At 57.5% G+C, this 20,462-nt stretch overlaps 3 protein-coding genes across 3 annotated transcripts in view; 1 reads left to right on the top strand and 2 right to left on the bottom strand.

Annotated features, from left to right (window-relative positions):
- The window catches only part of ZNF142 (zinc finger protein 142), a 10,880-nt gene extending 4,023 nt beyond the window's left edge, over positions 1-6,857 (bottom strand). The window contains exons 1-6 of the mRNA XM_009883943.1: positions 6,575-6,857; positions 5,330-5,971; positions 4,812-5,075; positions 3,486-4,298; positions 3,042-3,219; positions 11-2,373 (exon numbers count right to left, since the gene is read on the bottom strand). Of these exons, the coding sequence (XP_009882245.1) occupies positions 11-2,373; positions 3,042-3,219; positions 3,486-4,298; positions 4,812-5,075; positions 5,330-5,971; positions 6,575-6,857 (4,543 nt within the window). The remainder of the gene's footprint in view (positions 1-10; positions 2,374-3,041; positions 3,220-3,485; positions 4,299-4,811; positions 5,076-5,329; positions 5,972-6,574) is intronic.
- A 1,582-nt stretch (positions 6,858-8,439) lies between these two features.
- LOC104285326 (mitochondrial chaperone BCS1) lies at positions 8,440-12,280 on the top strand. The gene is made up of 7 exons (XM_009883757.1): positions 8,440-8,808; positions 9,086-9,225; positions 9,342-9,536; positions 9,930-9,993; positions 10,360-10,529; positions 10,993-11,110; positions 11,798-12,280. Exons 1-7 carry the CDS (start codon positions 8,489-8,491, stop codon positions 12,048-12,050), a joined length of 1,260 nt encoding a protein of 419 aa, XP_009882059.1. The 5' UTR covers positions 8,440-8,488; the 3' UTR covers positions 12,051-12,280.
- Positions 12,281-15,808: 3,528 nt separating this feature from the next.
- Positions 15,809-20,462, bottom strand: part of RNF25 (ring finger protein 25) — a 5,022-nt gene continuing 368 nt past the window's right edge. Inside the window, exons 2-10 of the mRNA XM_009883954.1 lie at positions 20,032-20,054; positions 19,748-19,850; positions 19,579-19,646; positions 18,816-18,885; positions 18,618-18,689; positions 17,744-17,878; positions 17,322-17,411; positions 16,833-16,967; positions 15,809-16,716 (exon numbers count right to left, since the gene is read on the bottom strand). Of these exons, the coding sequence (XP_009882256.1) occupies positions 15,991-16,716; positions 16,833-16,967; positions 17,322-17,411; positions 17,744-17,878; positions 18,618-18,689; positions 18,816-18,885; positions 19,579-19,646; positions 19,748-19,850; positions 20,032-20,054 (1,422 nt within the window). The 3' untranslated portion in view covers positions 15,809-15,990. The remainder of the gene's footprint in view (positions 16,717-16,832; positions 16,968-17,321; positions 17,412-17,743; positions 17,879-18,617; positions 18,690-18,815; positions 18,886-19,578; positions 19,647-19,747; positions 19,851-20,031; positions 20,055-20,462) is intronic.

Raw genomic sequence — 20,462 nt, forward strand, 5'->3', positions numbered from 1 at the left:
AGCGGGCCTGTGCAGGTGAACTCGCACTGGCGGCACTGCAGCTGCGGCCGCTTGCTGTAGTGCTTGCGGTGCAGCTTGCGGTGCAGCCGCAGGGCTTTCGCCACCTTGGAGGTGAAGGGGCAGGAGGAGCAGCGAAATTCGCCCAGTGCCACGCAGCCCCTCTTCTTGTGTGTCTTCATGGCCCGTTCCTGGTGGCAGGTGAAGGGGCAGGTGGGGCAGGAGAAACGCCTTCTCTTGGGCAGGGTGGATTTTGGGGGGGCTGCATCCAGGGGGGGCTCATCAGGATGGCCAGTTTCAATGCTGGCCAGGCACCCTTCAGGGAGCTCGGTGCTTTGGGGTCTGTTCTCCTCAGGATGCACAATGTGCTTCTCAGCACAGTGACTCTTGAGGGCCCGGCGGGAGCGGAAAGCCTCAGGGCACAGGGAGCACCAGAACTGCTCCAAGCTCCGACACCCATCCTCCACGTGGGAGGTGATGGTGGAGACACGGGAGCACACAAAGGAGCAGGCATTGCAGTGCAGCTTCCCTCCCTCCAGCCGGTATTTCTCCAAGGGTTTCCCAAGCTGCAGGGGACAAGCAGCTCCACCTGACTCAGTCCCATCCCCTTGCTGGGGAGGCTCTTCTGCCACCTCTGTGCTGTCACCCAGCAGGGATTTCTCAGGGGCAGGACAGCCCGAGGCCTGTTCCCCAGCCAAAGGACTGCCTGCTGCCTGTGTTTTATCAGGCAGCAGCTCAGCTTCCCAGGGGCTCTCAGCATGCCCAGACTCCTCCAAGCCTCCCCTCTCACCCTCCACCATTTCCACACTGTTATCACCAGGCTGGTCAGCAGGTTGGCACAACCCAGGTGGCTCCTGACCAGCTGGTTTGAGGATCTTGTTCTTCTTCAAGAGGACTGGGCACTTCTTGAGGAGATGGGTGTTGAGCCCCCTTTGCTGCTTAAAACTGGCGCCGCACTCACAGCACACGAGTGGGGCCCGGCGGCTCTGGCAGCTGGCCTTGGAGTGCAGGGACATGGACTTCTCCTTCCGTGTGATGTACGAGCACTTCTCGCACTTAAAGATCTGGCTCTCTGACTGCACCACCAGCATCTGCACCCTGCCCTCCAGCACCAGCGTCTCTGCCTGCTCCTTGTCCTGCTTCCGCAGGGCCTTCAGCACTGACTCTGAGCCACCTCTGGCATCATCACCAGAGACAGCCGCATCCTCTGGGACAGGTGGGTGGCTCTGCTCGGCCATCTTCAGCACACTGAGCCAGGCCTCTGGCAGCTCGGCTTTGCTGGTCTCTCTCATCTCAGTGTCTGCCATCAGCTTGTGGCGCTCTGAGCACGACCCTTCAAGGTGGCCTGTGGCCTCTCTTAGGGTGTCTTTTTCCTGGCTGTCTCCCGCCGCTACCCTGTCCTCCAGCCTCACCGCTTCATCCTGCTGTACATCTGCCTCCTCTTCCTCAAAGTCTGGGATGTCTTCAAGTGTATTGTCATTGTCCTCCACGCCAAGGTCATCCTGGGAGCCCAGCATCTCATAGGCTGCGGGAGGCCCCTTGCAGGACAGCATTTCCACGCTTTCTGGCTGCACCGTGCAGGACTCTCCATTCAAATGCTCCACAAGGGGGTCAGATGAGACATTCAGTGCCTCCAAGTGCAACGTGCAGCTCTCCGCCATGTCCCCAGAAGCAGTGAGCTCAGTCGAGCCTGTTGGAGTGTCTCCTTGCATGCAGTCATCTCCCAGGGCATCACTAGCAGTGGGATGGCTCTGCTCCCCCTCGCCCATACCTCCCTCTGCCTCACCACCACTCTGTGGTGGAGCGGCACCCTGCCCAAGGAGGGGCACCACAAACGCTTGCTGGTAGCCCTCTTTCCCCTGGGAGTCCAGCTGGGACGGCTTCCCCTTTGCCCACTGCTCCTTGTTGGCAAGTGGAAAGCTGGCATCCGCACGCAGGGCTGCACCGACCTCATAGCCAAAGAGCACCTCGGATGAGCTGATCTCCAGCTCCTTGCTAGCGTAGTTTTCCAGCCAGTCCTTGTCACCAGGGACGTAGCCATGAATCTTGCGCTTGTGGAAGAAGAGGCTGGTGTTACTGAAGGTGCAGTAGGAGCAGAGGGCACAGCGAAACTCCTTCTGCTTGGTGTGCTTGCAGTTCTCATGGTTCAGTAGCGCCTGCTTGTACTTTGTCTGGTAGGTGCAGTACTGGCACTGGAAGATGGGCACCTGGTAGTTCTGGGAGTGCTTCGCCTGCATGTGCTTCTGCAGCTCGTACTTGCGCTTGCAAGCGAAGGCACACACCTCACAGATCAGACTTTTGCCCTGGTGCCGCAGCTTGTGGCTGCTCAGCTGGTCGGCACGGTGGCACCGGTATGAGCACTGGTTGCATTGGTACCTGTGGGGAAAGCAGAATCAGTCAGGAAGCGTTTGGAACGGGAGCAGGCTGAGCCCTGTCAGACACGCTGAGCATGTCCCTGTCCCAGACACATGGGGAGGGGGTACTGTTCAGCTTGTCAGATATGACCTTTGCCATCCAGGCAAGGTCTTACCACAGGCAACTCCTCCCTGCTGCAGCCCTGGGCGCCACTGGTGCTTTACACCCCCAGCCTGGGGATGGGAAGGAGCTTCCCTGGGTATCCCATACAGTGACTGTGTCACCCCCCACGCACACGCATCACACCAGCAGCACCTCCAGCATCCCTGGAGGCAGACTAGACCCAAAGAGGTAAAAACAGGTGTTGGCAGAGTCCTGCACATGTCCAAGATGGCCTTGGCCCACGAACATCAGCAGAGCCCATGAACCTGAGCTCTGAGCTGCAATGATGTGGTAACACACCTCCTTTACAGTGCAGACACACTAAAGATAACTGCCTCTGCAGCACCATGCTGGCATCAACCTGCAAGCTCGAGTACTGCACTTTTTACATGCCAGACAGAGCAGGTTGTAGCCATCCCCCAGGCATGAGAGTCTGGCACACGACGCAGCCCAGAGCAGCAGACCCCCAGAGCAGGATTTGGGGAGCCCCAACTATACTGCCAGGCTAGCAGGGCTGGGGGTCATACCGGAGATCTCCAGTGTGCTTGCGCATGTGGACGTTCAGGTAGTGTTTCCACTTGGTGATGTACCCACACTCTGTACACATGAAGTTCTTGTCATTGGAGTGGGTCAGCATGTGCTTGGATAGGTAGCTCACATCCCGGCATGTGAAGTCACAGAGCTCACACTTGTGAGGTTTCTCTCCTGCAAACAACACAGGAATGCCCTCAACACGACAGTCAGATAAAGCAGCATGGGCTGCCTTGCCTTGTGGGGAAACCAGCTCAGCAGGAGCTGGGGGTAACTGCGGGGATGAGGGCATGCCACAACTTCAGCCAAGTGATGCTGCTGTGGCACAGCCAGTGATGGGACCCAGGAGCCCCAAACCAGCCCTCCCTGCCGGCTCAGAGCCGGGGCAGAAACCCACCCACCCCAGCTCGGCTCCCAGGACCCCTGCATTGGACACCCACCAGTGTGCAGCAGCATGTGCCGAATGAGCACCCTCTTGTGCGCAGTGGCAAAGGCACACTCGGTGCACTTGTGGATCTTCTCGTTGGCATGCATCTTGCCCACGTGGTCGTGAAACTCCACGGGGTTGAAAGTGGCATAGGGGCAGAAGCTGCACTGCAGCTGCTCGCTGCCCGGGTGCCCCTGCTTCTTGTGCTTGCGGAAAACGTGTTTGTTGGAGCAGATGAAGTCACACTGCTGGCAGTGGAAGGCATAGTGGGTTTTTCGGTGAGCCTCCATGGCCTCAGCCGTGCCGAAGAGCAGCGAGCAGGCATGGTACTTGCACTCCACTGCCTTGATGCCATGAGCATCCTTGAGGTGACGGACAAACTCCTTCCTGTCCTCTGCACAGTAGTCACAGCCCCCCTGGAAGCAGCTCAGCCTCTTGGGCTCGGCTTTGTGAGTCTTCAGGTGCTCTTTGAGGGCCTGGCTGAGCCGAAACTTCTCCTCACAGACGGGGCAGGAGTAAACATCAGAGTAGAAGTTGGAGATGTCCTCATGCATGCTGGCCATGTGGCGGTTGAGGGCGTTCTTCTCCACCGAGCTGTAGTGGCAGAGCGGGCAGCGGTGGGTCTTTTCGCCCGTCTCCCGCATCATGTGGATTTTAAGCTTGCTTTTGCTGGTGAAATACTTGTGGCAGTTGGGGCACTGCAGGCTGGGATCAGGGAAGTGCAGGTGGAGGTGCTCCACCAGGTGTGTCCGCTTCTTGAAGCACCGCTTGCATTCGGGGCACATGTGGGTTTTGTAGAGGTACTCAGAGCCCTCCACAACATCCCCTGTGAGAGCAGAGAAGGAGGAGCAATCAGCAGGGAAGAGACAAAGAAGAAGAGCACAGGCAGATGTTCTCTCTCTGATCCAGCTGTGCCAGGGTGAGGGCTCATCATATACACAGTCACGCAGCAGTCATTTACTCGGAGGGACTGTTCCCACCCCAAGCCAACAGCGTGGTTCAGGTGGGCTCTTTCCAGCTCAACACTGGCAAAGATCATCCAGTGCAGCCTGAATTAGGCCTCCCTACATGCCTCCACTCCCTAAAGCCATTGCCTGCTTTTGCCTAAGCCTGGCAGCAGCTGAAGATGGGCAACAGCAGAAGGGAAGCATTTGCTTGGGCAGAGGGCAAGGGAGGGGGTAACAGTGCACTGGTACATGCACGAGGCATGAGGTTTCTGGATGGCACAGGACCCCCACATCCCACCAGCCTGGCCCACATCTCCCCGCCAGTCTCAAGGCCACGCTCCTTGTTCATAATACAAAGCCCGAGCAGCTCCCGGTATGGCCCCGCATCTTACCTTTGAAGTGCTGTGCCCATGGCACTCTGGCTTTCTCAGGAGCTGCCCTCCCGTCCTCTTTGGCCTCGCCTTCACAGGGGCTCTCGCCATCCTCCTCTGGTGACTCGTTCCCACCGCTGTCCGAGTCCTCTTCTCCAGCTGATGCTTTACGCCCCTCCAAGGAGCCATCCCCAGTGTCTGTGAGCTTTGCTGGCCTGGCTTCTGCTGTGGTGGCTTCCCAGCCAGAGTGGCAATTCCCCGCCTCCTCCTGCCCTTCTGCTGCTGCTTCAGTGGGGAAAGACAGAGATCGTCATGCTCCAGGCAAGAGGGAACCACCCCCCTCACCCACACACGTGCAAAAAACATTCTGGCTGAGATGGAAGGCACAAACTGTGCCACAGGGAGGAAGGAACGCAGGGCTCCCTGGCCCTCCAGCAGCACAGCCTCACCCCTCACTTCTCCCAGTTGCAACTGGGACACACGGACAGAGTCAGCCTCTGCAGCACCCACAGGCCCCAACCCCCCCCACTCAGCCATACCCGACAACAGGACGCAGCGCTGCTGCTCAAGACCGTGGTGGGCCAAGCCAGGAGGGCCGCCTGTCACAGGCATCTCGTTGGGGGACTCTGCGGCGTGGCCCTTCCTGTGCTGCCAGAAGAGCTTGGCATTGGCCGTGACAAAGTCACAGTAGCCACAGTGGAAGGGAAAGTGAGTGCGGTGGTGCTGCTCCATGGCTGGGCGGCTGGGGAAGAGCAGTGGGCAGGCACGGTAGGCGCAGGACACAGGGGAGGTCCCATGCAGGTGGCGCAGGTGGCTGCGCAATTGCTTGCGGTCCTCTGTGGCGAAGTGGCAGCTCTTCTCGGGGCAGGGCAGGGCTCCTGGCGGGGCACGGTGGGTCTTGAAGTGCTCCTTGAGTTCACCGGGCTGCGTGAACGCCTCCTGGCAGACGGGGCACAGCATGCGCTCAGGAGCGGAGACCTCCTGTGTGCTGGCTCCGGGTGGCTCTGAGCCCCCTGGCTCGCTCTGGCCCTCGCTGGCAGAAGACAACAGTGACCCAGGGAGCTCCAGGTGCCCTGAGGGGGCCAGCAGCAAGCACTGGTGCTGGGACAGCAGGGAGGCCTCCGGGAAGCTCTGGCTGCACCTCTCGCAGAAATACAGCTCCACCACTTTGACCAGCACCTCTGCAGAGACCATGGGGCCAGCATTAGAAAGGGCTTTTGCCAGGCCCAGAGCTTGGGACTGGTGGTTCAGTTCCAGCTCTAGACAAGGAGAATAAACCCCTGTTGCCACAAATTACAGTTTGGAGAACTGCAGCCCTCCCCCTGCCCAGGGTATCCCAAGACATCTCCCATAAGAGAGGGGACACCACCACCTAGGTGACCATGATGACCAGGTCTATCCCTTAGCACCATTGAGGCACACAGAGATGTGAGGCCAGCTTGGCTCCATTCCTAGCAGGATGTGCCCACACTGGACCCAAGTGAGAAGCATGCTGGGGGCAGCAGTCTGGGGTGGAGATCTCCACGTGATCACTACTGACAGCCCTCACCAATCCCTTCACGCAGCATGCAACTCCCGCAGCCACCCCTACCCATACACACACCCAGCTAGTGCCAGGTCTGCACTGAATGGTGGCACCAGACTTGTAATGCACACAGGGTCAGAGACACAAGGGCACGGTGGTGTTCTTAGGGTGTCAGTTGGAGGGGACAGGGGCTCTGGCCAGACATCTGCCCCTCCGTTGAGCATCACGGGGCCCATGCTGCCCTCCCTGCACCCCATACCTGTGGTGTTGGCTGTGTTGCTCAGTGTCACATTGCCAGCCACTGCCTCGATGAATATTTCCATGTTGCTTCCTTCAGCGTGAGTCCCTTCCCCAGGCATCGATGCCTCTGTCAGCAGCAAGTCCTGGCCGGCTGTCAGCGAGGGTGTCCCAGCAAGGCTGGTGCTGGCCACACCAGGGCTTCCCATGGCTCCTGCCTCTCCTGGTGTGGGCAGGAGCAGCTCCGAGCACAGGGCCTCCATCTCCCTGCTGGCACCCTCAGACACAGCCACTTCTGCGCTCATTGCCACCGAGCATTCGCTTGGTACCAGGCAGGAGGGCTTCTCACTCTGAAACAGAAGTGCCTTAAATGAGGGAGAACCCAGACACCCAGGGATCCTCCAGGATTTTGGGGGGTAGCCTTTGGTGCCAGTCCCCAGGCAGGGATATGAACTGGGGTATCTGAATGCTGGCTCCCTTCTGCTGTGCCTCAGGTGGGCTGCTGACAAAATCCACTGCCACGGGGGAGATGCGGGAGGGGGCAAAGACCCCTGTACCCTCCTGAAAGATGGCCAGTAGCCTCTGCCTGAGCCCAACAGCCGGGGCTTGCTCGCTGGGCCCAAGCTGGCCCGGACCCAGGCCTAGCCCCCCAAGACCCGGGCGCAGGTGGGCCCAAGCCCGAGCCCAACCCCCAGACTCGAGCCCCCCCTCCAGCGAGCAAGTGCCCACCGCGAGTCCCCGCACGGCCGGGGCCGTCCCAGCCCCCTCACACCGTACCGCCGGCCTCTCCTCGTCACCCCAGGCCGGGGACTCAAGCCGGGCCCCGGTACCTCCAGCCCTGACACATCTCGATGGTGCGCACCGGGCGGGAGGGAGAGTCACCCTTTGTGCCGCTCGCGCGGCCGCGCTGCTCTGCCCCGCCGCCCGACCGCGGCCCCGCTCTATGGTGCGAGCCGGCAGCCGGGCGGAAGCGGCGCCGGGCGGAAGTGAGGGTCGGGGCCATAGAGAGCGGCACGGGGCGGGCCAGAGCGGCGCTGCGCGGAGGTGAGGGGCGGCGGGGCCGAGGACGATACCGGCGGGGGGTTCCGCCATGGGGGTGAGGGGAGAGGACGAGGGCTGGGCCCCTGCTGCGGGGAAGGCCGGTGCGGGGGCGGGTCTTCTGCAGGGGAAGGTGGGCTCCTGCCGCGGGGCTGAGGCTCGGCTGGCGGGGGGGAAGGCCTCGCTGCGGGGCAGGGACCGTGGGGCGGGGGACGCCCTGCCCTGGGAAGGAGCCTTGCTGCGGGGTCGGAGCCTGTTCTAAGGGAGGTGGGCTCCTGCTTGAGGGAACAGAGTGTGTCTTTTGGGGGGAGGCTCCCCCTCATCCCTGTGTCTGACAGACCCCCGGTGAGGGAGCTGCAGAAACTTCAGGCCCCCTATGTGTGCAGCTGGTGCCCTTTATCCAGACGTAGAGGTGGTGCTTCCACCGCAGTCGTGCATCTATTGCCAGCAGCAAAGAACCAGCTCTCAGCTCAGCCTGGGGATGCGCTTCACCTTTTTCAAACAATAAACCTTAAATAATTGCAGTGCTCATGATTTCTAACCGTTTAAAGAATAAACCCATGGAAAATTCTGGGCTTGTTGTCATGGCTGAAGGAGCAACAGATGCGCCTGTGCTTCCTTGAGAGCCTCGAGCTTCTGGCTGCCTCCTGCTTGTCTCACCCAGAGGCTGCAGAGAGGGAGGAGGCTGCTGTGACCAGCAGAGGTCTGAACCCCAGGTAATAAGATAAGCATAGGTGTCGGACATCCAAATGTGCCATGCAGCCTTTCACCTTAAGAACTGGCCACAATAAAAGGCAGGGTGATCCATTATATCCCTCACTGCCATGCAGTCCTTATCTTTCCACACAGGTTTGTTTCTGGAGAGATGCTGTGGAAAGGAGCTGTTTAACATCCCACAATGCCCTTTTCTGACTTCGTCTTAGCACTGAAGGATAACCCATACTTTGGGGCTGGGTTCGGCCTCGTTGGCGTGGGCACAGCCCTGGCGTTAGCCCGGAAAGGGGCGCAGTTTGGGCTGGTGGCTTTCAGGCGCCACTATATGATCACCTTGGAGGTGCCCAGCAAGGATAAGAGCTACCACTGGCTGCTGAACTGGATCTCCCACCACGCCAAGCACACACAGCACCTCAGCGTCGAGACGTCGTACCTGCAGCATGAAAGTGGGCGTGTCAGCACCAAGTTTGACTTTGTCCCCAGCCCTGGGAACCATTTCATCTGGTGAGGGAGGGCAGGAGAAAGCAGTCTGGGGGCTGACCCTTGTTGTGGCAAGGAAACTCCAACCGGGGGGGTGTGTGTTGAGGCAGCAGAGCGGATCCTGCCTCTTCCTTGGGTCTGGATTAGGGCAGGAGATTGACAGTAGAGAGAGGAGTCTGTATTCACCGGTGGGAAGTGATTTCTCTACCTGAGATGAGTGTTCCCCTTGATGAACGGGCTGGGCTGGGCTCAGCTGAGTGGTGCTGGACCACCATCCCCCAACCCCATCTTCCTGCCCCAGGTATCGCAGGAAGTGGATTCGCATTGAGCGCAACCGGGAGAAGCAGATGATCGACCTGCACACGGGGACGCCCTGGGAGTCCGTCACCTTCACTGCACTGGGCACCAACCGGGAGATCTTCTTCAATATCCTCCGGGAAGGTCTGTAACGAAGCTGCATGGGGCCCTGCTAGGGAACAGCCTGCTCCCTGGAGACGCCCAGAGCTTCACGGGAGATCCTTTTCCCTGCCAGCTGTCCCCTTTGCCTTTCTCTGCAGCCCGGGAGCTGGCGCTGCAGCAACAGGAGGGAAGGACGATCATGTACACAGCCATGGGAGCAGAGTGGCGGCAGTTTGGCTTCCCTCGCCGACGCCGCCCTCTCAGCTCTGTGGTGCTGGAGGAAGGTGTGTCAGAAAGGCTGGTCCAGGATGTGAAGGAGTTCATCGACAACCCCAAGTGGTACAGCGAGAGAGGCAAGGCTCTGGCGTGGTGTCCTCTGTATCGTGCCCAGCACAGCTCATTACCTTGCTGCAGCCACAGCTGTGGGGTACTGCTTTGGGCACATTCCATAAATGAGCGAGCCCAGGTGCTGAGGTCAGGCCTGGCTCTGCAAAGGGACAAACTTCCTTTGGTTCAGTCCAATCCTGGAAACCATCATAAGCCGTGGAGTTCGTTGCTCCTGCAGTGCTGCTGTGGGGTGGGGTGGGATGCCTGTGGTCCTCTCTGGAGATGGCTGCAGAGAGACTTTGTCCTGCTGCTTACCTTCCCTGGTGTATCCTCTAAACCTTCTCAGCACAGCCCCATGGCTCTGGGGTAGAGAGCTCAGAGCAATCCAGCTGGTTCCTAAAAGGACACTGTCTTCCTAGGAATCCCCTACCGAAGAGGCTACCTGCTGTATGGTCCTCCCGGCTGTGGGAAAAGCAGCTTCATGTGAGTATTACCAGCTGGCTAACAGCAGTTTTCCTGCCAGCTGCCTGCTCTGGGGCACAGCAGTCTGGTGAGAGGGTGTGGATGAGTTTGGGTTTGAAATGCAGGAGTGGGCTGTGTCTCCTGGACGGTGCCTGGTGTGTTTGCATTGCTGGCACTGTGACAGGTCAGGGTGATGATCCCTTCATGCCCTTGCTTTGCACAGCGTTGCATGGCAGGGACTCCCACCCTCCTACCCCCCCAGATCTGATCCCTGCCCAGGGAGGATGCCTCTGCCCTTCCTCCTGCTGCTGGGCAGGGAGACACAGTTCTTCTTCTGCTCCAGGCTTTCTCACTGTGATTCACTCCTGTGGTTTGTGTCCTTCCCAGCACAGCCCTGGCTGGGGAGCTGCAGTACAGTATCTGCCTGCTGAGCCTCAGCGACCGCAGCCTCTCTGATGACCGGCTCAATCACCTCCTGAGCGTGGCACCGCAGCAGAGCATCATCCTGCTGGAGGATGTGGATGCTGCCTTCGTCAGTCGAGACCTCGCCGCTGAGAGTGAGTGGTGCCCCTGTTCCTGGGCCAGCAGTGGGAGGGAGGTTTGCTGGCTGTGCTGGGGAAAAATTTGGACTCCAGGCTGCCCAGCCACACCAGCAGAGACCAGGAGTGGGCAGCTTTCTGGGGCCTCAGGGTCCAGACTTCACCCAGTTTTGGCTAAGCTATGTAAAGGGAAATTTGTGTCCTTTATCCTCAGGCAAAGACACTTCTCCTGCCCGCCTCTGTTTAGCATGAGGGAAGGGATGGCTTTCAGCCTCGTTCTCTTTTCGGGTTCCCAGGTGTCCTGGGGTGCGGGTGGGTAGGGGAGGTGAATGTGGTGCCAGCCAAGGAGAGGCAAAGGGTCAGCCTCATGGGAAAGAGAAAGCGGGGAGCTTGGCTTAAGCCTCAGGTGATAGGGTGGTGGCTCAAAAGACTGTGCAGGTTAGTGGCCAATGGATATGAACTCAGACACCTCTGTCTCCAGACCCGGCTGTGTACCAAGGCATGGGGCGCTTGACCTTCAGCGGCCTCCTCAACGCGCTGGACGGTGTGGCCTCCACGGAGGCCAGGATTGTCTTCATGACCACCAACTACGTGGACAGGTCAGAGCTGTCCTCTGGGAGGGAACAGGGAGGGTAGCACAGGAGAACCTTGCTCCCTTTTGGTGATCTATGTGGATGGCTATTTGCATCCTCCCGTGTGAGGACTTGGGGGTTCAGGTTTCCCAAATCCTCCCTCGGGATGCAAATCCCTTGATCTCTAATCGGGATCCCCTTTGCTGGAGCCTCAGATGCTTCCTTGCTGTTCAGACCAGGGCTGTACCCTTCAGAAGAGGTACCAGCTTCCTGCCCATGGGGATCTGTGGATTTGGGGGTTGTGGCTGAGCTGAGTGAAACACTGGCCCCACACGCAGCCCGTTGAGTTGGCAGGTTGCAGCCTGGGCTCACGGCACCTGGTCAGATGCTGCTCTGTGGCAGGCTTGGCTCACTCCAGACCGAGCTGGCCTAGAGCGATTGCTCAGGGGACATAGGTGGGCAGAGCTGTTTCCCAGGACACAGTTGTCCTCCTCTGGAGCCAGCCCTTTGCCAGCTGTCTCATGTCTTTTGGGTTGATTTCCCCCCTTAAGCCACCAGGGACCAAACCTCTTCCCCACCTTTACTGTCTCACAGTGCAGAGCACCTTGCAGATAGAACACTGGCTGTGCTAGTGTGGAGGGCACCTTCCTGCAGGACCCACCCTGCAGTGACACTTTGATCAGGTTTTTAAGGCTCCCCTGTGTCTCTTGACAGGCTGGACCCAGCGCTGGTGCGGCCCGGCCGTGTGGATCTCAAGCAGTACGTGGGCCATTGCTCCCGCTGGCAGCTTGCCTGCATGTTCCAGCGCTTCTACCCCGAGCAGCCCCTGGCTGCAGCCGAGCGGTTTGCAGAGCAGGCACTGGCAGTCTCCAAACAGATCAGCGCTGCTCAGGTGCAGGGCCACTTCATGCTCTACAAGACAGACCCCGAAGGAGCCATTTCAAACATACGCTCCATCCTGCTGTGACCAGGGACCAACTTGCCCCTGTCACGCCATGAGGATTGTGACAAGGACTTGACCATCCCAGGGATGCTGTCGAGCTGCTCAGCCATGCAGTTCTCTGTCCACCTCTCCTCACCAAGGTCTTGGCTTTTTATTAAAACACGTGGAGAGTCAGAGCTGCCAGCCTTGCAGCAGGAAGAGAGGATCAGCTCTTGCTGCTCCCCAGGTTTGGGTGCTACTACACTGGCCCCGCTTGCCAGTGTGTGTCTCCTGCTGGGATTGCCATAAGCTGCCAAAGCTCCTGAATGTGAATCCCCTTCCTTGTGGGGCAGTCTGGGGATGCCCCAGACGGGAATTTCTCTGGGGCAGGACACTGGGGTGCTGCACTGCTAAAGATCTGCTGGTCTTTGAAGGGAGAACAGTCTTCACTGGTGTTTGAATATCTTCTGTGAAGTGCACAACATGGCTCTTGGTTCTTTGGTCCCTTTGCCTGTTAATTGCCCCACTGTCCAGCTGCTGGTCCAGAGCCCAGTACTGCAAATCCAGAGGGTTTCAGAATAAAGCAGCTCCCAAGAGACAGCTCATTGTCCCTCCGGCTGCAGGGCTGGTGCTACGGCTCCTTCCCTGCTGGGCTGTGATGCCAAGTCACAGATCTGCTTGGACATCGTTCCTGGGTGGGCGTGACTGTCCCTCCTAGTTGGGCCCTGGAGCTACTGCTGGCGGTGTTAACCCCAGTGTGAATTTCTGTGGCCAAGCCAAGCTGGTTTGAGGTGCAGAAATCCCTGTTGTAGGTGACTACTCCTCTCCTTCCAGCCGGCGAGGCCCTGCGTGGCTGCAGGAGGGATTTGGCCTATTGCTGGCAGCCTTACAGCTTTTCCCTGTCACCAGGCTTTCTTCCTGCCAGGAACAAAAGTCCTGGATGGGCTGGTAGAGCCACAGGTGCCTGAAATGCACTTGAGAAGTGGGCAGGTTCTGCACCTCCTTCCCAATGCCACAGAGCCAGAGGTCAGGCTGTGCGCACTGACCCACAGAACAAGCCAGCCAGGGCCTCTCCTCTCCCCAGTCCATGATTCAAAGTGCCAAAATCAGCTTCCCCAGAGCCAGCCCCGTGTTCACATCCTCGCTTCAGGGGCTGTGTCACCTTGGTGGGGCGGAGGGAACTGGTTCCAGGCCAAACCCAAACTGTTAGGTCGCTGCTCAGCCCCCATCTTGACTTCCACAAATGTTTCCACAAGTGAAGGCTTGATCCTGTGGCCACAGTGGGGGCATCTCCAGGGCCTCAGGGCAGCTCCCAGAGCAGGGTGCTGCTGTTGGCATCTCAAACGCTGTGCTTGGCCATCCCGCAGAGGCTGACTGCTCAGATCCAGCCTTGTCTCACAAAGCCGGGGGTCAAAACTGGCCAGTGAGCAACTGGCAAACGCCTCACAGCAGTTTGGGAAGATGGGGAAGTGGTGAGGGAGAGCCGGAGGGAACATGGACCCCCACCCCGATGTCACCACACAAGACCACAGGCACCATCTGTCACTCTGATGCTTTTAATAGTGTTAATGCTACAGATGCCGCTGGTGCCCTTCTGCCCAGCCCAAGCACTTTTGCCAGTTAAGCCTCACAACAGCCCTGTGAGGTAGGTGGGTGACACAGGTGGACACCAAGCAAGGAGCCCCAGGGCAGGGTGCAGGCTCCATTCCTCCCCTCTGACAGGGACGTTTGTTTTGCTTAGCCCAAATTCATTTCCATGCACAGCTACAAAAACGTCCTCTGCTCCACGGTGACAGCAGTGAGTCAGAAAGGCGAGGGCCCTTCCTAAATACCTACTCCCAGGAAAAAAAGCCTTCCCCTCTAACATGTCTGGCATTTGATTGAAGTTACCCAAGTCCGTGCTCACTCCAATTTCCATGGCTGAATTCCCATGCTCCGAACACCGGCCACAGCAGTTTTCCTGCTAAGAGTAAGCCTGGTTCACTGGATGAAGCCAAGAAGCTGGAGCTTTGGCTGCTGCGAGGGGCAGAGATCTTCGTGTTTCTTTCAGGACATGATCAAACGCCTTTCTTGGAGTACAGCAATTTCAAAAGTGAAGGCAGGAAGCAGCAGAACAGGCACCAATGTCAGACAAAAGTGTACACCTTTTCACCCAAGTACAGACAGGCCGTTCACCCAGAAACCAGTTGGAAGAAGGACAGAGTGAGCGCTGAAGAAAAATTAGGTTTCTCTTCAGGGAGTGAGTGCTCAGCCCTCGTCCCCAGCTGGGCACGTCATCTGGCCCTCAGATCCCCAATCCTAGGACAGGTAGTGTAGACTCAGACCAAGGAGGGGAAAAAAAAAATACAATGCTTTTAGAGCATTAGGGTTGAAAATAGGCCAGTGTTGGAAATTTAAGCACAGCAGGTTCTTGGGAAGTGGGTTAAACCAACCCCTTCAGGACAAGGCCAGGCATGGAAAGAGCAGGGCAGTAGTCAAGGAGGACCCGTTCAAGAGACGGCTTTTGTGCACCCTTCACGTGGCAAAGGATCAGCCAGGCAGATGCAGCAAAATGCCCTTTGAGCTGGCACAAAGCACTTGGTTTCCTAGGTTTCTCGCCCAAAGCTCTGGCAATTCCATTGCAGCATGGCCATTTTTGCACTTAGCAGCGAGAGGAAGACAATAACAACCCACGTGTGGCCAAATGAGAGGCAAGGGCACAAGGCACAAACAAATGTGAAGGAATGAGTACTGTCTGGCTGAGCCAGACAGTTTACACTAAGCCAGGCAAAACAGGGACTGGGGAGTGCTCCTGCCACTGAGAAGCACCAGGGGAAGGTCTCTGCCCCAGCCCTGGGCATGGGGAACAGGGAGGGGAGTGGATCAACACCTTCACTCCAAACAGCAAAGAACAGGAGCGAGAGAACAGAGAAAACAAAGGGAGCAGGCTCTATGGAGAAGACCCAACAAATTAGTTTAATAGCAGTGTCCCACTTCAGAGGCTTGGAATCGCCCACCATGGCTCTGGAGTGGGACATGGTTTTAATCTGTGAAGCAGCAGCAGAAGGAACTGCACCAAGTTAATTTAAACAGCAAATCCTCATTTCTTTGAAGCAAGCTTGAAGATGAAAGGAGGGTAAGAGTATCCAAAGTATTGGGGCATGTCTTCACTCTGGGCTGTTGGGAGCTCCAAGAAACAGCCTGGCCTTAAAGGGGGATCCTGACAGATGCAGGTTGCAAAGCAGAGTGCTCTTCCTAGGTCTCCCCCATCAGCTTCTGCCTGCACAAAAGTAGCTGAAGGACAGGGCAGGAGCTCCAACTATATTCAGGGTTCCTGAAAGCCTCAGCCACCAGACAACCCTGATCTGCCAATGTATTGACGTAAGCTTAATTTAGCTCTCCTGGCTTGAGTGGGAAGTGTACTGTCATACAAAAGACTCTCCTGGCCGAGCCAATGAGCTGAACAGCAGTCAGGTCTGCAGGAAAAGCGATGGTGTCTCCAAGGGACAGCAGTTGAGAAGGTGCTCCGAGAAGCACACGGGGACACAGCAAGCTGAGCTCCAGGCTGCTGCCCTGCCACAGCCTCATCATTTGGCACCACCATGTCTCTGCTGGGAAGGTTCTGCCACAACTCTGGCTCTGCTGTGGCACGACACTGGGCTCAGTCCATTTGCTCTGCAGGTATGCACGTTTCTGGGCAGCTCACATACAAGGATGATGGCTGCAGGTCCCCGGTCAAGGCTTCCTCTGCCCTCTAGGTGCTCCAAGGCCAAGGCTGCCATGATCTGTCAGGAGTCAGCTTCTCCAATGCTGGCCACAGCCAGTTGCTCACGCCAGGATGCTTCACTCTGCACGTACCCTGGAGATACTGCCTGTCCCAAGCTGTACCACATGCCAACTGCCTCCTCCCTCCCAAGTGTCTGCTTGCTACTGCTCCACCAGAGCCTTCACTGTTCTCCCCAGAAAAAGCCCTTCCCTCCCCCAGCCCAGCCCCTCACCACTCCTGCTAGGAGCCACTCTCCTTCTCGAGGAGATGGGCTTCTCGACGTCCACTGGGCCTGAACACCCCTCGCCCTCTTGGTGCTCTGGGGTAGGAACCACGCTCCTGGACCCTGGACCTCTCCCACCTTCCACAATCCCAGGGCCTGTGGTGGCCCTGCCAGCTGGGAGCTGCTCTGTGGTCGCTGCGGTTGAAGGCTAGGTTCTCCTTCTCCCTGCCGCGGGCCTCGGCCCCCTCCTCCGGGGTCCATCTCTCCACATCACGGTGTTCCTCTTTCAAGTCCACTGCCTCTGTTACCGGTGAGGGGTCTTCAGGGCACAACTCCTTTCTTTCGGTCAAGGCAGCAGCCCTGCTTCTGCTGTGAGGCTTTGTAAACTCCTGGCTGTGCCTCCCACCAGGTCTCCGCTCTGGTCTCCGGCTGAAGGCCCTGGGCCCCCTGGAGCCGTGGAGCAGATGACAGCCTTCCTCTGTCGGTTCCTGCGAGCTGCTGCACGACTGCCTGCCCTGGCTTCTGGGGCCCGGCCTCTCCCCTCTGTGCCTCTCCCTCTTGCTCTGTTGCTCCCTGGGCACAGCAGGCCTCTCGGGCCGCCCGGGTTCTGCCCTGGCCTCTGGCACCCCGGCTGGCTCTGGAGCTGAGGCTTGGCTGGGCAGCTGGGGCGCATCCACAGCGCTTGCACTCACCGGCAGCTCGGAGGCAGTGGCTGCTTGGCTCGGATCGACAGCAGCTGGAGGCTGAAAGAAAGAAGCCACTTGTTAAGAAAGCAACAGGGCGGCCCCAGAGCAGGTGACAGCACTCGGTCCTGCATTCCAGGGACCCCCTTGCCAGCTCTTTGCCCCCTGTGCCATACCGCCTGGAGGCTGATGAAGTAACGGTTCCTCTCTGCTTCAGGGTCAATGATGCCCCCTTTCTCTTGCTGTCTCTTGAAAATTAAGCGCAGTTCTTCTTGGTGCTGGAGGGTCTTGGCATCTGGCCTGTATGGCTCCTGAGTGGCAGAAAGCAAGGCGGGGTAAGGGCTTTCTTGACACCTAGCATGGGTACGCAGAGGGCAGTGCTAAGAGCTACTCCCCAAACCCTCCTTTGATCACACAAGGAACACGGGATACAGAGCTCATTTCACGGTCTAGGAGAAGAAAACTCAGGGCTATACAACTAAGCCTGCTCTTTGTTGAGACATCAATCAGGAGACACACTGCTAGGTTTTATGAACTGCCCTTTGGATGGGCTGCCTCGGGGGACCTGAGAGCGTGCAGCGTGCGTTCATTCATCCGTTATATTGTCCCAGTTGAAGGTACTCAGAGAGCAGGCACTGCTGGGCAGGTGAGCCCCCATCTCTTACCAGCGGGTGCTGTGGGGGCGGTGCTGCCTTCAGAGCACAGAGATCGTAGACCAGGGTCTCTCGGCAGACGGGGCACTGCACACCAACTTCCTGCAAGGAGGCAAGAGGTGATTCCAAACCCTGGCCATGACCCAGCCTATGCGCTGCTGGATAATACCCAGCCTGGGAGTGGAACAGGGTTGCCTTCTTCACTCTTCTGCCAGGGCAGGGAAGCCCAAGGGGTTTCCAGAAGCATGAAGGCAGCCTGGTGTCTCAATGACTGCTACGGAAGGTGTCTCCACCACAAGGCACGCCAGGATTTGTGCTCCACTGGCTGACTGCCAGGCCAGGTTAGCCCTTGCTCCGCATCCCAAAGGGTGTGACAGAGATGTCACGAGAGCCTGTGCAGGGGACTGGGGCGGGGGAAGCTCAGGGCCCAGTACCTGTTTGGGGGATGGCGCCAGGTGCTGCTCTCTCTCCTCCTGTTGCATGAGGATCTCCATGTGCTGGGCATAGCGGGCCAGGCAGTGGGAGTGGAAGTAGTGGTAGCACTGGGTCTTTGTGAAGGCTTCTCCCTCCTGTAGAGGAGAAAGGGCAGCTTTAAAGGGTTTGTGAGCACAAGGTCGTGTAGCCTCACCAGCTGAGGTGGCCTTTCACTCCCATGTCAACGCTGGCAGTGGGGAACTAGTGCTATTGCTGGCAGAGACACAAACATCTTCTGCTGGGCTTCATCTGTAGCTCCTCAGCTCTTACTATGACACTGCTCCCTATTCCAAGAGTGAGAAATACTCCTACTGTCAAGCTGCATTTTTTGTGACTGATTTATCTGCATATGTTCCTGTGTAAGCAGCAATCTTCTCACTCAATGTGTGCCCAGGCAGGCACTACCTCTCCTTGCAACCCGGACAAGGCAAACTCCCCTGTCCCCGCAGACCTCAGCAACTGCACAGATGTGTTCCAGTCCCCCCTGACCACCTGTGTGCCAAACTCCAGGTGAGGTTTGACCCAATACAAGGAAGCTGAGATGCACCAGCAACTATCCCCAGACCCTACCGACTCCCTTGGAGACACTCCGGCATCACTCACTACCCCTATGCCCCATTTCTGTAGAGGATTATCTTCAGGCTGACCGGGAGAGTAGCATTTACTGCCTTAGGATGGTCCACGCTGAGCAGGACTGCCTATAGACCAGGGGGACAGGCGGCTGTTGAGGCACACTCCAGTCCCAGGCCGATATGCCAAGCTTCAAGCCCCATGCTCCCTCTTCTTTTGCTTCACTTCCCAGCCAGCTTGCAGGGCTGGGCGACATGTTCCTACCTGGAATCCATAGAGGCAGATTACGCACTGGCCATGAGGAATGTTGTTGTCAGTGAGAATCTCCTTCCCCTTCTGCAGAAGCATTAAAGCAAACATTTTACTCCATGGCCTGCCCATGGGCGCAGAGCTATTTCACCCCTCGGGCATTCAGGAACCAGTGTGTGTGGCTGGCCATCCCCAACCTCGCCCAACTCTTACCTCAATCAGTTCATAGAGCACTTCTGTCCCCAGCCTGGCTTCAGCAATGCTTCTGAGGGTCTGGGAAATCCTACAGCAAAGCAGCAGCAATATTTAATGCAAGTGTAGCCACACCTTTCCACTCTCCCACATACTTGTCACCCCACCACAATAACAGGAGGAAGAAATAAGAGCACTGTCCTTCAGGCTTTGCCTGCAGCATGGGACAGGCATGTGTACACACACATATTCACGTGCTCCCCATAAGACACTGCACAGGAAGCATTTGTCCTCAAAGGATTTGCAAGAGCAGGTTTGCTTGAGCTCACCCAGCACCCTTCAGTTTTGGTAAATCTCAGGCTTTGTTTATCTGACGTCAGCCCCAAGGCAGGTCTGGTGGGAGCCACGTTACTCCTGTGCTGCCAGCAGGTACCAGGGTCTCTTTGCACACACTCCACTGCACCAAGGACAATGGCAACAACGGGCTGCCCAAGGACTTGGTTCAGTCTCACCACTGTCAAAGCAGGACCAACAGCTTCAATGGCCCAGACGATTTAGATTATAATTCAGGGGAACCACAGGGGAACAACCACAGGGTGGACCCCTCTGTGTCAAACCCATCACGAGTGGCTCCCATGAGATTTAAGACAAGGTATTTAGGGACTTATGTCCATCTGTTAACTGGACACAGGGTCCCATGTGAATTTGAGAGAAGGCTTTTCCACCAGATCTGCCTCTCAGATCTCCAGGGGAAAGGATCACCCTCTCCCCTCCCGGCACTCACTTTTGAATTTGCTCATCTGACAGCCCCCGTGGGTTCCTGATTGAGATTTCTGGAGCCTTGTTGGGATACTAGGAAAAGAAAAACAAAAGAAAACAAAACACCCAAAGCACAAGGAAGGCAAAGAGACCCGGGGCAGGCAGGAACGGGGGAACGGGGTCCGGCAGCCTACCTGGGGGGGCACGGAGAGCAGCAGGGTGAACCGGACGTACTGAGAATCCTGGTCCTGGGCCGTGGCGGGGTGCAGGGTGATGCTGATCTCCCACGGCTCCCACCTACGGGGCAGGCCCAGGTGAGGGCGGGGGGCGGCGCGGGGCAGGGCCGGACCGGGCCGAGCCCGGGGCAGAGACGGGGGACCTCTGCTAAAATCCTACTGTTCTTGTCAAAACCACTTACTATTTAGATGGCTCTCAGGTCTACTGAAAGATAGCAAGAATACTCTGCTGAGTTCTGTACCGTTGATCCCAGGCATTCAACTTCTAATGCCAGAGAGGATCAGATAGTCCATTAAAGAGAGTGAGCTCCAGTTTAATGATTTTGTGTTGACATACAGCAGATAAGAGTCTGTTTGAAGTATTTCATAATACTTACAACTCTTGCGAACAGAAATCACCAAAGTTTTCAGGACCAACTCCCAGAATTTATTATTTATCGGCATATGCCACCTCCAAATGCAGTCATTTTCAGTCCCCAAATTCACAGATTGGTCTGTTCGTGCGGGAGATTGGGCAGACACTGCTCTTATCTCTGATTCCATACAACAACCCCTCCTAAGGTGGTCACATGCTGTCTGCGAGAGCGTTTCTTTTTACAACACTAAAAAAAAAAGGAGCTTTGCGATGGTCACTTCTGCAGTGGCGTTCACTTCAATACCCTGGAAATATCTC

The sequence above is a fragment of the Charadrius vociferus genome, unplaced genomic scaffold (assembly GCF_000708025.1).
Source record: "Charadrius vociferus isolate BGI_N301 unplaced genomic scaffold, ASM70802v2 scaffold1020, whole genome shotgun sequence".
NCBI lineage: Eukaryota > Metazoa > Chordata > Aves > Charadriiformes > Charadriidae > Charadrius > Charadrius vociferus.